At 60.1% G+C, this 12,451-nt stretch overlaps 2 protein-coding genes across 3 annotated transcripts in view; one reads left to right on the top strand and one right to left on the bottom strand.

Moving 5' to 3' along the window:
* MAP3K3 (mitogen-activated protein kinase kinase kinase 3) overlaps nucleotides 1–6,621 on the top strand; it is a 62,482-nt gene extending 55,861 nt beyond the window's left edge. For both annotated transcript variants that reach the window (XM_059150063.1, XM_059150064.1), the window contains 6 exons: nucleotides 63–254; nucleotides 810–958; nucleotides 1,613–1,744; nucleotides 2,073–2,202; nucleotides 2,540–2,717; nucleotides 3,832–6,621. In XM_059150063.1, coding sequence (XP_059006046.1) covers nucleotides 63–254; nucleotides 810–958; nucleotides 1,613–1,744; nucleotides 2,073–2,202; nucleotides 2,540–2,717; nucleotides 3,832–4,060 — 1,010 coding nt within the window. In that variant the 3' untranslated portion in view covers nucleotides 4,061–6,621. The remainder of the gene's footprint in view (nucleotides 1–62; nucleotides 255–809; nucleotides 959–1,612; nucleotides 1,745–2,072; nucleotides 2,203–2,539; nucleotides 2,718–3,831) is intronic.
* A 1,549-nt stretch (nucleotides 6,622–8,170) lies between these two features.
* Nucleotides 8,171–10,653, bottom strand: LIMD2 (LIM domain containing 2). Its single transcript, XM_059150078.1, has 5 exons — nucleotides 10,500–10,653; nucleotides 9,637–9,731; nucleotides 9,393–9,437; nucleotides 9,168–9,307; nucleotides 8,171–9,092 (listed from the first exon to the last, which is right to left on the bottom strand). Exons 2-5 carry the CDS (start codon nucleotides 9,676–9,678, stop codon nucleotides 8,933–8,935), a joined length of 387 nt encoding a protein of 128 aa, XP_059006061.1. The 5' UTR covers nucleotides 9,679–9,731; nucleotides 10,500–10,653; the 3' UTR covers nucleotides 8,171–8,932.
* Nucleotides 10,654–12,451: the final 1,798 nt, after the last annotated feature.

Genomic DNA, 12,451 nt, shown 5'->3' with positions numbered 1-12,451 from the left:
GCACATTTAGCCCCGTGGCCAGGGGTCTGACTTGCTCTACCCTGGCTCCTGCATCCCTTCAGGCAGAAGAACGTTTCCACGAATACGGCGTCATCAAGGCAACCTCTTTACCCTGGTGCCGTCCAGCCGCTCCCTGAGCACAAATGGCGAGAACATGGGTCTGGCAGTGCAATACCTGGACCCCAGAGGGCGGCTGCGGAGTGCGGACAGCGAGAATGCCCTCTCCGTGCAGGAGAGGAATGTGCCGACCAAGTGTGAGGAATGGGCCCTGGCCAGAGGGGACTGCCCAGGGGGTGCTCAGACAGGTGGCAGGGCAGGAGGCCAGAGGTCCCCTGGGGCTGTTCAGCTCAGCAGGAGGCTGCTGTGGCCCAGCCTCACCACACTGGAAGAGCCTGTAGGTCGGCAGTAGATCCCCTGGACCTTAGGCCTCGCTCTGCTGTGGTGTGGCATGCCACTCCCCCTCTCCGGTCTTTAATCTCTCTGTGTTTAAACGGACTCCACAGTCTTTGTCATATTCAGATGTTTAGGGACTTAGGAAGTAAAGGTATCTGATCAATTCAGAGGAGTATTTAACCATGACGGTAGCCAGTCGTCTGTCTCTCAGGACTTGGACTCAGCGGTCTCACTGGTCAGGGAGGGCACTGAGCCTGCTCCGGATCAGGGTGGAGATGCTGGGCTGAGAGATGGGAGGGTGCTGGGTGAGCAGGGTCTTGAGCCGGAGGTCCCATCACAGAGCCTCTGGAGATTAACAGAAGATCTCAGTAAATAACGGACCTGAGCTAATGCTCTTTCCTTCCATTCTCCTATAGCTCCTAGTGCCCCCATCAATTGGCGCCGTGGGAAGCTCCTGGGCCAGGGTGCCTTTGGCAGGGTCTATCTGTGCTATGATGTGGATACAGGACGTGAACTTGCTTCCAAACAAGTCCAGTTTGATCCAGACAGCCCCGAGACAAGCAAGGTACTGCCTTCCCCATGGTCTGGCTTCCAGTTACCCCCCCCTTAACAGAAATTCCTGTCTCACTGTGTAGATTAACTACTCAAAAAGCTACACGTTGCTTCCCCTATCATTCTTCAAGTTCCCTTGCTCTCCACCCTGGCCATGGCCATGGGGCGAAGAGACTGGGGTCCGAAGAAGCATTAGACCCCCTGGGGGAGGCATTAGGTATAAGGAGCTGAGTTGATGCCAAAGTACCAAACCACCAGTGCTGAGAGGCAGCGGCCAGCGTCACAAAGAGCAGTACCTGCCCACCCTCCCCAAGGAATGCCTCTAACCCCTCATCCAGAAAGGAGCTTAGCTTTGGAGTTCAACTTCGAGTGTGGCCTACACTCCAGTCTCAGTGAACAAATGCAGCAGTTACCTTAACTCAGTACCTACACCCATTCTCCCACCCCAGCATCTGCCTTCTTCCAGCATGGGAGCACCACTGTCCCATGGGTTGCCCAGCACTGCATCCCAGGGCCAGACGGTTAAGAGAGTTCCCCTTTGCTCCAGCTGAAGTTCCCAAGGCAGACAGACCCCTCCAAGGTCACTTATTAGGGCAACCGGAGCTGATTCCAGGTGGGCAGGAGCAGGACCCTGCAAGCCAGGGTAACCCCCGGGCCCCTCCCTTAGGAGGTGAGCGCTCTGGAGTGTGAGATCCAGCTGCTGAAGAATCTGCAGCACGAGCGCATAGTGCAGTACTACGGCTGCCTGCGGGACCGTGCCGAGAAGACTCTGACCATCTTCATGGAGTACATGCCGGGGGTACGTGCTCCTCCATGCGTGTGGGACACCCACAAAAGAGGCACCCCTGACCTGAGGCTTATAGGGTGGTGGCACTGTCGAGTAAGGACTGCCTGTACCTGGACCGGAGGGGCCTCCCTCCTGGATTTCGGTCATACGTTGCTTAAGGGGACCGTTCTGGTTACTCTGCCTGGTTACCCTCCCCCCCCCCCCCCCCAGCAAAGCCAGGGGCTTCGCTCACTGGGATTGCCTGAATCACTCCTTTGTTGCAATGCTGGGGGCTGGAAATAGCCGTGCCCCACTCCCTACCCTTTTCTGAGCTGACTCCCTCTGACTCCTGTGGCTGCAGGGCTCAGTGAAAGACCAGCTGAAGGCCTACGGAGCTCTGACAGAGAGTGTGACCCGCAAGTATACCCGGCAGATTCTAGAGGGCATGTCCTACCTGCATAGCAACATGATCGTTCACCGAGACATCAAGGGTGAGCAGGCACGGGCTATGGGGTCCCCGAGACCTGGTCACTTAACCGTTCTGAATTTTCTGAAAAGTGAGACTCTAATTTCTTCCTTGGGATGTTGGTATGGATTGATTGCGTAATTGGGGAAGCCACTTGTAGAGTGCTGTGCAGATGTTGGCCATGGTAGTGATCGTTTTGTGCTATAGGGCGGAGCCAGTGGCACTCCGTGCATGTCATGTCTCATTCATGGTAGTCTCCATCCTCCCCTGCCACCCCATGACCTGGTGGGGAGGGGAAGAGGGTGGATGGTAGAAAGTGCTCTAGGGCCCAGAGTTGTAGCCTCTGCCCTTTCATGCCTTAGGAGCCAACATCCTCCGAGATTCTGCCGGGAATGTGAAGCTGGGGGATTTCGGGGCCAGCAAGCGTCTGCAGACCATCTGCATGTCAGGCACAGGCATGCGCTCAGTCACTGGCACGCCCTACTGGATGAGCCCCGAGGTGATCAGTGGTGAGGGCTACGGAAGGAAGGCAGACGTGTGGTGAGTGCTGAGGGCGTGCGGGGATGGCCTCTCCACATCTGGGCTGTCTGTGCTGTCAGGACCCTAACTTGGAAATGAGCTGTGGGGGTTGTGCGGTGTGGCGAGAGGAAGAGGAGACTCACCTCTCAGGAGCCAGGCCGGGAGGCAGGCTCCCTGAGTGCAGGATGTTGGTGCCCACCCCCGCGCATATGGCAAGTGCATGGCCTTTTAGCCCCAAATAGCGCCTATCTGCTATTGATGAGAACTTGGGCCATGGAAAACATCCCTAGTGTTTGCTAAATTCCTAACAGAAGCAGCACCAGTCTGAAGGCCTGGGTCAGTCTCTGAATCGTAGCAGGATTCTTTCTTTCCTAGCATTCAGATGGCTTGTGTTTGCTCTATCTTCCTTCTTGTGCATCCTCTGAAAGGGCCTGGAAGTTGTGAGAGCATCTCTTCCCCTCAGAACGGTATTGTGGTGGGCTGAGTCATGGTTCCCCAAAGGTGCCCATGTAGTAACCCACGCCCTGTTAATGTTTCCTTATGTGTCAGCAAGGCCTTTGCAGATAATGCTTAACTGAAGGATTTTTGAGATGGGGAGCTTATCCTGGATTATCCACGGCGGCTCAGGATAATTGGAGTCCTTACAGAAGGGAGGCCGCAGGTGAGAGTAGATAGCAAGAGGTGGGCCAGTGGAAGCAAGAGACTGGAGTGGTGTAAGGAGGGGCCGGGAAACAAGGAGTGCTGGCAGCCCTAGAGCAGAGCCTCCAGAAGGAACAATCCCTGCTGACCCATTGACTTTAGCCCGTTGAGACTAGCTCTACACTTCTGAGCTCCAGAATACATTTTTGTTATGTCTTATGCTCATGGTAATTTGTTACAGTGGCAATAGGAAACTAACACGATTATCTCAGAGCTCTTTCTGTCCATGCCAAGGGGTCTCTTCCCAATCTAAAGATTCACCCAAGTGGGTGTAGGTCAATGAAGCCCTTGTAGATGAGGCCTTGGGGACCCCCTACAGAGGTGTCAATCCTCAGCTTGACCAGTCCTGCCTCAGGGTGTTCTGAGAAAGGCCCCTCCTTTCATGATGGTGGGCAGGTCAGGGAGCCTGGGATGACATGGGATTCTCTCTCTCCAGGAGCTTGGGCTGCACTGTGGTAGAGATGCTGACAGAGAAACCACCTTGGGCAGAGTATGAAGCCATGGCTGCCATTTTCAAGATCGCCACCCAGCCCACCAATCCTCAGCTGCCGTCCCACATCTCTGAGCACGGCCGGGACTTCCTGAGGCGCATATTTGTGGAGGCCCGCCAGAGACCTTCGGCTGAGGAGCTGCTCACACACCACTTTGCACAGCTCGTGTACTGAGCTCGCAAGGCACATTGTTGCCAGCTGCCCCTGCTGCATGGGCAAGGGGCTGCCGAGGGGCTCGGCGAAGTTGCTGCTTCTCCCAGGCAATGCTGTGGACCATGGAGCTCCAGTCCAACCAGCGTTCGTCTGCGCCCCTTCCACCACTGGGGCTCAGAGCCATGGTGGGGTGGCTGCAGCCTCAAGGACTGGGAGCCCCCAGCCTGCCAGACCTGAGAGCTCCAGCATCCTAAGCTCCACGTGGAGGGGAAGGGGCTAGGAACAGTGTGCAAAGCGCTGAGGGCCTTCCCCTCAGGGCTATGTGTTGACGCCGCAGTCAGCGCCAAAGCCCCACGGGTCTCGGGGCCCAGGACGGACATGAGGGTCTGAATAGTGTTACTTTCATTCAGAGTGTTATTGTGTTTCTCCTCCCATGTCTGGAGACCACCAGGGCATCTCTGGGCTGGATAAGCCCACCCAAGCCTGAGGTAAAGCCCAACATCCCACAGCCAATGGAAGGCAGAGGCTGGGGCTATGCTCTCCCCGGAGCCCCCAGGTCAGCTTCGCCAGTCCCTGTCCTTTACCAAAGATGAATGAAGCAAATGTTATGCTGCCTTATTCAGGGAAGGAGGAGCCCATCCTGCCTGCCCCCATGACCCCGCACCCCCCTTCCCCCAGCAGGGGCTTGAGGTATGGAACTGCCCCCACTTGGGGGGGGAGACCCCATTTTGTCAATGCAATTGTCTCTGTTTTACAAGTTGGAGTCACTCTTATGCTGTATCCAGTTTCTAAACTGGAGACTGTGTGCCCTCGGGCTCTAAGTATCCCTGTTGTGGGCTTGGGCCTTGGGCTGGATTGGAAAGAGCTGAAGGTAATGGCCTTTGTGTTCCTGGCCTGGCACCTTTTCCCCCACTGGAGCAGAAAGGAAGATGGACAGCATGGTGAGGGGATCTGACCCAGCTGGCTGCCCGAGCCCTGGGCAGACTCTTCTGGATAGCCACAGGGAAGTCGGATCAGGCTGTCTGTGAGTCGTGACCCTGCTAGGCCAGAGCCCTCTCTGCCTGGTAGAAGGGAGAGCCCATAAGAGGTCACCAACTCTGTCCCAAACTACCATCTCTGTTCCTCCTTGGCCAGCCTCGCCCACCCCCATGAGGTCTCACCCCTTTCTCTTCTTAGCGGAGGAATGGTAGCAGGGGTCGGGGAGCCAGTATCTCCAAGCAGCTTAGAGTTGGCCTTATTTACCTCAGCCTGGGCGCTGGTCTTTTCTTCCGGCCCCTCCCCTCCAAAATGTGCCTATTGCTAGAGCTCCTCCCTCCCAACACCCAGTTTCCTTGGGAGTCGTCATTAAAGGAACAACAACAACAACAACAATAACAATGCCAGTGCCCAGGGATGGGCCTCTCTGGGGAGCTTGGGATTAGCTCCAGGCAGCTCATTGCCAGCCATGCCCACTTCCCCTCGGGCACCAGAACAAGCCAAAGCCTTCGTTGTATGTTGACGATGCACTTTTATGAATGTAGTTTCTATCGCTGTTTTTAGCCTTTTCACATCATGTAATGTGAGGCCTTGTACTTGTTAATTTATATCTCAGATCATATTTGATGGTTTTTATATATATCAATTCTAGATTGTTACAGGTGATAGACGCCTCAAGAGAGAGAAGAGAAAATGAAAGCAGCTGGTTTTGCAGGAATGTGTGTTGCATGGTGCCAGTTGGGCCTGAGCCCCTCTGTTTCCATCCTTTCCCCCCAGGGGCCTCTGTCAGGCACCCCAGCTCAGCCCTCTGAAGACAGTGAGCATGCGCTCCTGTCTCCACCTCAGCCCTGGCCCAGGGTGGGGACTGGCCCCTCAACTTGACCAAAGCCGCCACGTGGCAGCTCGGCCTCTCCACGACTCCATCCTGATGGCTGTAGCACTCTTCTTGGGCCTACACCCCCGTCCCCAGTCCCTGTTCCCCAAGAGGAAACAGCACGGTGTGGATGCGACAAGACGACTCTGTGTGTCCCAGCTTCAGGCTCTCACAGAGCCCCACCTCCTGGGGTCTTACCTCACAGGGAATGGGTTTTCCAAGTGAATTTGCAAACAGGCCAACAAACGCTGCACTCCAAAAAAACGAAAGACCCTGATTTTTTTTGTGTGCCAAAAACTGTGGACATGCTGGCTCAGCATCCTCAGGACCAAGCTGTTGCTTAATTTTAATTTATTGTCTTTATATTAAATAACCCAGATAACAAGTTGTGGGCCTAGGACCGCCTGAGCCCGAGGATTCTAAAAGGCAGTCCCCCGGCAGCCCCAGGCTTGCTGTGAGACGGGCCGCGCTGCCATTTGCTCAGCATTCCATGGGCTACGTCAGCCTTGGCCAGACCTACGTGGGGAGGCCAGGGCCGGGGACAGTCCACACTCCGCCGCCCTCCTGCCCCTCCTGCCCCTCCTACCCACCTCAGCTCTGTGTCTGTGTCTGAATTGTGGATCGTGCAGAAGAACCTGCGGCCATAGTTATTGGACTATATCTCGACCGAGGGCTTGCAGTGCAAAGCCAGGCCAGTGTCGCGCATTACTTACAATAAAAGGGATCATTTATACCCAAGGGGTCCTGTGGCAATGCTTCCAGTTGGGGAGTGGAGACAGTAGGTGTTTTCCCAGGAGGAGCAGGTATGGTGCCTGGTAGCCAGCTTGGGTCCCTCAGCAGGGAACTTGAAGTGACTCCGAGCAGGGTCCTAGGCAGGGATGACTTGGTTGAGACCACTGCTAGCTCAGAGGTGGTTCCCTTCTCTCCCCACTTCCAGGAGCTCTGCGGAGGGTGCTTCTGTCGGGACTGAAGCTGGTACTGTCAGCTGCCCCCGACCCAGGGGTCACCGGTGGCTGGGGTCCAGAACTTCACGGCGTCCAGGAGTCTTCTCGGTGCAGGGAAGTCCTCCCCGGAGCTGTGTTCTGCAGGGCAGGGTTCAGTCATCTCCAGGAGCCACCTCTCTGTTATTCCCCTGGCATATTGGCGGCTGGTGCTTAGCTCAGAGCAAGGAGAGACTCCCTTGTCCCCATCTGAGGCCTCCCGTGCAGAATTTGGGCCAGCTTTGAATGAGCCTCTTGGTGCTCCTCATGCTGAAGACCCAGTGCCATCTCTGCTGAGAAGCAGCTCTGCTGCAAGGGGCAGTGTCCACTTCTCACAGCACAGTGGCCCATCTGCCACCAGTTTGAGTACCCGCTCCCTACCCTGACCTATGGGCATGGCATCACTTAGGAACTTAAGGTCTTATATCGGGTGCAGTGGCAGCATGTCCCCCAGGAGTCAGCCCTCTGGCTCCACCAGTTCATGTAGCCCATGGACAGTTTGGGGAAATCAGAACAGATGGGTCTGGGACAGACATCCTAGACTTCCCACATATAATCTGCTCGGGGTGTGGGTGTCTGGGGGCCTCCAGGTTGGCTTTGCTTGCCCTGTGGTAAACTTGTCCCTCAGAGTAGCAGATAAGCTGTTTTCTCCTTGGACGACCTGAGACGGTGACCGTGGCTGCCCTACTCTAGAGCTTGAAAAAGCAAGGGGAAGAGGGCAGATGGGGAAGGACACAGTGAGCGAGAGAACTTTCAACAGTACTTGCTGAATCTGCTGGTTTCCACCATCCTTTGCTGATTTCCAGAGAAGGGGGGTTCCAGACAAGGACTCAGCAGAAGGGTTCTACCTTGCAGTATACTGAAAGGCTGTGAGGCCATGAGCCATCACCTACTGATGACCTGACCCTCTTTTTTTTTTTTTTTTTTTTCTTTTTAAAGTAAGTTCCACACTCAGTGCAGGGTGAGATCAAGAGTTGTATCCTCTACCGACTGAGCCAGCTGTCCTGACCCTCCTGTGACCAACCCAAGGCTGAGAAGCAAGTGGAATTTCCGTTCTAAAACCACTCTGGTTATGACAGCACAGAGGCCTGGCTGTCGAAAAAAGAGCACCCCTTCTTTTTCTCAGGCTGGTGTCATTTCCTTCACACCCATCACCAGCCCCACCCCCCACCCCAATCAAGGCCAGGAGTGCTCTGGGCTGACCATGTCCCCTCTCACTTCTGCATGGTAAGTCTGCATCCTTCCTGCCACAAAGTCCCCCACCCCCCCAACCACTGCCCCATCAGGCCACATAATACAGAGTCAGAATCTGTTAAAACATGTTTAAAACAGGGTTGATCACAACAGTCAGAACCGGCAGCAACGGGGGACAAGAGGAGAGGAGCGTGGCCCATGCCAGACCCCAGCCAGTCTCTGGCTCTCAGCAGGGCAGGTGCTTTAGCTTCTGCTTCTTGACTCCGGTGGTGCAAGATGGGTCCCAAGCCCCACTGGGCATGCCCCGCCTCTTCTTTCAGGGGAGGGCGGGGCTAATCCACTTCCCCCTCCCCACCCCACCCCCAAGGCTTTCGTGGGCATTCTGTGAGGCCCAGCCAGGGCACCCTGGCTCTCCTTCCTCTGGTCTCCATGGCTCAGAACCAGGCTAAGGGCAGAGGTAGATGGGGAGACATGGGGGCCCCAGAGGGCCCCAGGTGGCAGTGAGGGAGCTTGGGACCCTGAGGGAGCAGGGTGACTCCTTGCTGGAGAAAAGGCACCTAGATAGGGAAGCTGGGCCTGGGGGCCTCCCAGGGGGCCAGGGGTGAGGTGGGGTAGGCTGAAAGAAGTCGGAAGCAGGGTGGTGAGCAAAACCCAATCCTGGTTCCCAAATGACCCCCCCACCCTGGCCCCAGGGAGAATGAAGGAACCCTGGAGCTGAGCCCTGCCCCCCAACCCTCTGCCTGAGCAAGATGGCTTTATCCCCATCCCACCCTGCCCCCCAACTCAAGCCCAGGTCCAATCTCTTTCCCACCCTTCCCACTGCCCCTCTCTAGGCCCTCTTTTACAGAGACAGTGGATGGCAGAGGGGCCTCAGGCCGTCTTGGTGCCGGAGTCCACCTCCTTGTGGGCCCAAAGCTCCTTATGCTGCTTCCGGCCGAAGCCCTCATCGTAGTTGCCTTTGCTCTTAAACAGCTGCTGAAAGTGGGGTTTGCAGTAAAACTCCCCTTGCAGTGCGGCGTAGCTGCCCAGGCTGCAGAAGCAGAACAACTGTGGTCAGGTCAGGTCAGGGCTGGCAGGCGAGGGCAGGGGCAGGGCAAGGGCGCACCTCAGCTTGGTGTGACAGTGCTTGCAACAGAAGCAAGAGTTGTGGAAAATGAGCTTGTCGGCCACCAGCCGCTCCATGGGGTACACGGTCTTCTGGCAGGCGGCACAGCTCTCCTTCACCTGGGCCCGAAGGCTGAAGGACTGTTGGGGGGAGAGAGTCAGCCAGGGGCCTGACCCGTGCCCATCCCTTCTGACCCCCGCAACACTCCACTCTCAGGGGCCCTACCTTGGAGCGCTGGACCGTGCTGCCTGCACCGCTGCCTTTGGCTTCCTAAGGGAGAAGGCCAGTCAGGGCCAGGTCAGAGGGCTGCCCCAGACCATGACTGCGGTAACCAACTCAGAACCCAGGCGCTTGGCTGGGTGGGGGTGGAGGGTCGGGGCAAAGGGTGACAGACCTGCCGCCCCTCACCCCTTCACCCCAGGCCAGACGTCTGAAGGAGAGGAGCCCTCCCGCCCCGCTGATCACCTACATGAGAGGGGGTGGCCTGGGCGGCTTCTGCAGCCTGGAACATGGCTCGGTGGGGGTGATGGAGGCCCCAGGTGGAGACGCTGCACCCGCTGGGTTCTGCAAGGGGAAGTCGGTCGGTCGGGCCCCACAAGCCCTTCCCTAGCCTACAGGGTGGGGTGGGAGTGTTTACAGGCAGGGGACTGGGGGGCTGCGGTTGGGACTTTCCCTAAGTCATTTCCTGTTGCTCTGGGTCTTGCCACTTCCGCCCCTCACCCACCTCCCCCTTTCGCCCGCCCGCCCCCCACGCTGCTCCCCAAGGGACAGAGATCCCTGAGTGGAACCATGTGTCGGGGGAAGAACAGAGTTAGCCGGGAGCGGCGGGGGAGGGGGCGCCGCGCAGCCGCCGTGGGTGCCCTGTGGCTCGGGACCCCGCCTGGACTAGGGGAGGTCAGGGGCGGGCGGGCCGGGCGGGGCTTCGGTGAGAATCCGCTGGCCCGGCCTGACCCCGGCCCAACGCTGCCGAGGTCGCGGGTGCCCCCCGCTCGGCCGGCCCAGCCCCTGGACAGCGCTCCCGGGTTGCGCGCCCGCCCCGCCCGGCAGACCCGCCGCCCGCGCGCCCCGCTTCTCGCCCCCGGGCCCGCGAGGACCGGACCCCAAACCCGGGACCCCCCGCGGACGCAGCCAGAGGGATTCGGCTGCGTCCTCGCTCGGAGGCCCGCCCGGGAGGGCGGCCGCTGGCCTCGGGGTCCGGGGCGAGAGCGACGGGCGGGGGCGCTGGGCGTCGGGACCCCGCAAGCGTCGGTCCTTGCGCCCGCACCCCCACCTCGGCGCCGGGGTTTGTGAGACGGATGCAGGCCCCCTCCCCGGCCCGCCCGCGGGTCTCACCGGGGCCCCGGCCTGGGCCGCGGGGCGGGTGGTCTGTCTCCGGGGGGCGCCTCGGGTGCGAGGAGGGCGCGGGCGCGAGCTGCCGGCGCTGCCAGTGGTCCCCGAGCGGCCGCCGCCGCCACCGCCTTATCGCGGCGCCGCCCCCGCCGGCCCCCGCCCCGCGCCCGCCCATTGGCTCCGACGCGCCCGGAGCCGCCTCCGGGGCCCCGGCGCCGCCGCCGACCCCCTCTGTGCTTTGTCTTTCCCTCGCTCTCCGTCCCCTGCCTTTGTCTGCCCCCCGCCCCGACCCTGCGCTCCCGGCACTCGCACCGTCCCCGCGGGCCCCGCGCTCGCCGGCCTCGAGAAGCCGGCAGCCCCGTCGGCCCGCTCGGGACCCGGGCAAGGCCCGGAGCGGGAGTGTATAGCACGCCTCAGGGCGAGGACGAGTTCAGGTTGAGACGCCTGGGGTCCCGGGACAAACGGCGCTCCCGGCGACGCCCCTGCGGCGGGACTGGGGCGCTCCTGGGCCTTTCGCTGCCTCAGTTTCCCCCTGTTGGTCCTCGTGCGGGCCCGGCGCTCCGTGGGCCCTGCGGTTTGACAGACCCCGCGGGGGCGGCCCCGTCCGGGATCCCACGCCCCCTCCGGCCGCTCAGTCCTTCCGCCGCCAGAGGCCGCCCCCACTCGGCCGCGGGAGGAAGAAGGTAGCGGCGGCCGGCACGCGGTCACGCCACGCGAGGCCGCGAGGCCCGGCGTCCGCGTGCTCTGCCCCCAGGCTACACGAGGGGTCCGGCGGGACCACCACCCCTCAGCGCTTTCTCCGGCGACCCCATAGACAAGGGCCCCGGGAGGCTCCAAGGCCCGCCGTCCTGATGCGTTTCTGTGGCGGGTTTTTGCGGCCGTAGGAACCCCGGGTTCCTGCGGGCGGGCGCCGTGGCCTGCGAGAGGGCACTCCCTCCGGGGGAAGAGATTTCCATCCTTCAGACAAGCAAATCTCTCGGCGCACCCTAACCCCACTTAACACAAGGGAGAGGCCTGAGGATCCGAAGTGCCTGGTTCCAAGGAACAAAGCGAGAGCAGCATGGCTGGCGCCAGAAGCCGCGCCCCCCGCCCCTGGCTCCTTACTCCCTGCCCCTCTGCCCGGCGGCGGCCGCCGCCCCAGCACCCCGCACGACAGGTCGGAGGCGCGCAGGAGGCAGGTGACCGGCACCCACTGGTGGGGGTAGCGCTCAGCTGTGCTGCGCACGTGGGGCAGCGGCTTCCTGGAGGGAGATCTGCCGGGAGACCCGGGTCTCGTTCGCCCCAGGGACTGGCGGGCTCTGCCTGCCGTCTGGCTGGAAGCTGTTCCCAAACAGCCCTAAACATAGCTTGTTCCCACACTGTGGCAGGAATAGAACTAGTGGCTCCAGAGCACGGCCCACACACGCGCCAGGGAACAGAACAACTCAGCGCCCCCGTCCCCGGCAGGGGAGGCCGGGGAGGCCGGGGAGGCCGGGGAGGCGGCAGGCTTCCCCAGCCCCGAGTCCGTTCCCTCGGCTCCCGCAGGGCCCCTTAGGGCTCGTAGGCGGCGCTCAGCTTTTCCTCCCCAGCCTCCTGCCCCTCTCTGGAGCAAGATTTACTTATGGGTGGAGATGCAGGCCCAGGCCTCCCTGGCTGGGGTGTGTGCGTGCGTGTGACACTTCTGAAATTGTGTTTATGTGCATCTTTCCTGGCAGTGTGCACAGCGGCCACCAGATGCTCAAAGGCGTCTGCCCTGACGCAGGAAGGTGTGGCCCTCCCCGGCACCCGCCGGCAGCACTGGGAGCACCGGGAGCAGCAGGCAGCCTGGCCCCCTCCTCTGCCCACGACGAGTCTGCAGGGGCAACTACGCAGCCCCCACAGAAGCAGCGGCTTGGGCGTGGAGTATGAGCTGACCACAGGTGAAGGAGCTCAGAAGGAAAGAAAACAGGCTGATAATGGTGTTGAGAAAGGGGAAC

Source organism: Mustela lutreola, chromosome 15 (genome assembly GCF_030435805.1).
Source record: "Mustela lutreola isolate mMusLut2 chromosome 15, mMusLut2.pri, whole genome shotgun sequence".
Lineage (NCBI taxonomy): Eukaryota > Metazoa > Chordata > Mammalia > Carnivora > Mustelidae > Mustela > Mustela lutreola.
The sequence above is the reverse complement of the archived record's forward strand: the minus strand, read 5'-3'. Positions and strand labels throughout refer to the sequence as shown.

Bases quoted from the DNA above. Each gene is read 5' to 3' on its own strand.
- LIMD2 (XM_059150078.1), bottom strand. From the start codon at position 9,678: ATGTTCCAGGCTGCAGAAGCCGCCCAGGCCACCCCCTCTCAT. The intron at 9,438-9,636 runs GTAGGTGATCAG...CTTCTCCCTTAG, and splicing joins CCCAGGCCACCCCCTCTCAT to GAAGCCAAAGGCAGCGGTGC. The intron at 9,093-9,167 runs GTGCGCCCTTGC...CTGCTTCTGCAG, and splicing joins CACTGTCACACCAAGCTGAG to CCTGGGCAGCTACGCCGCAC.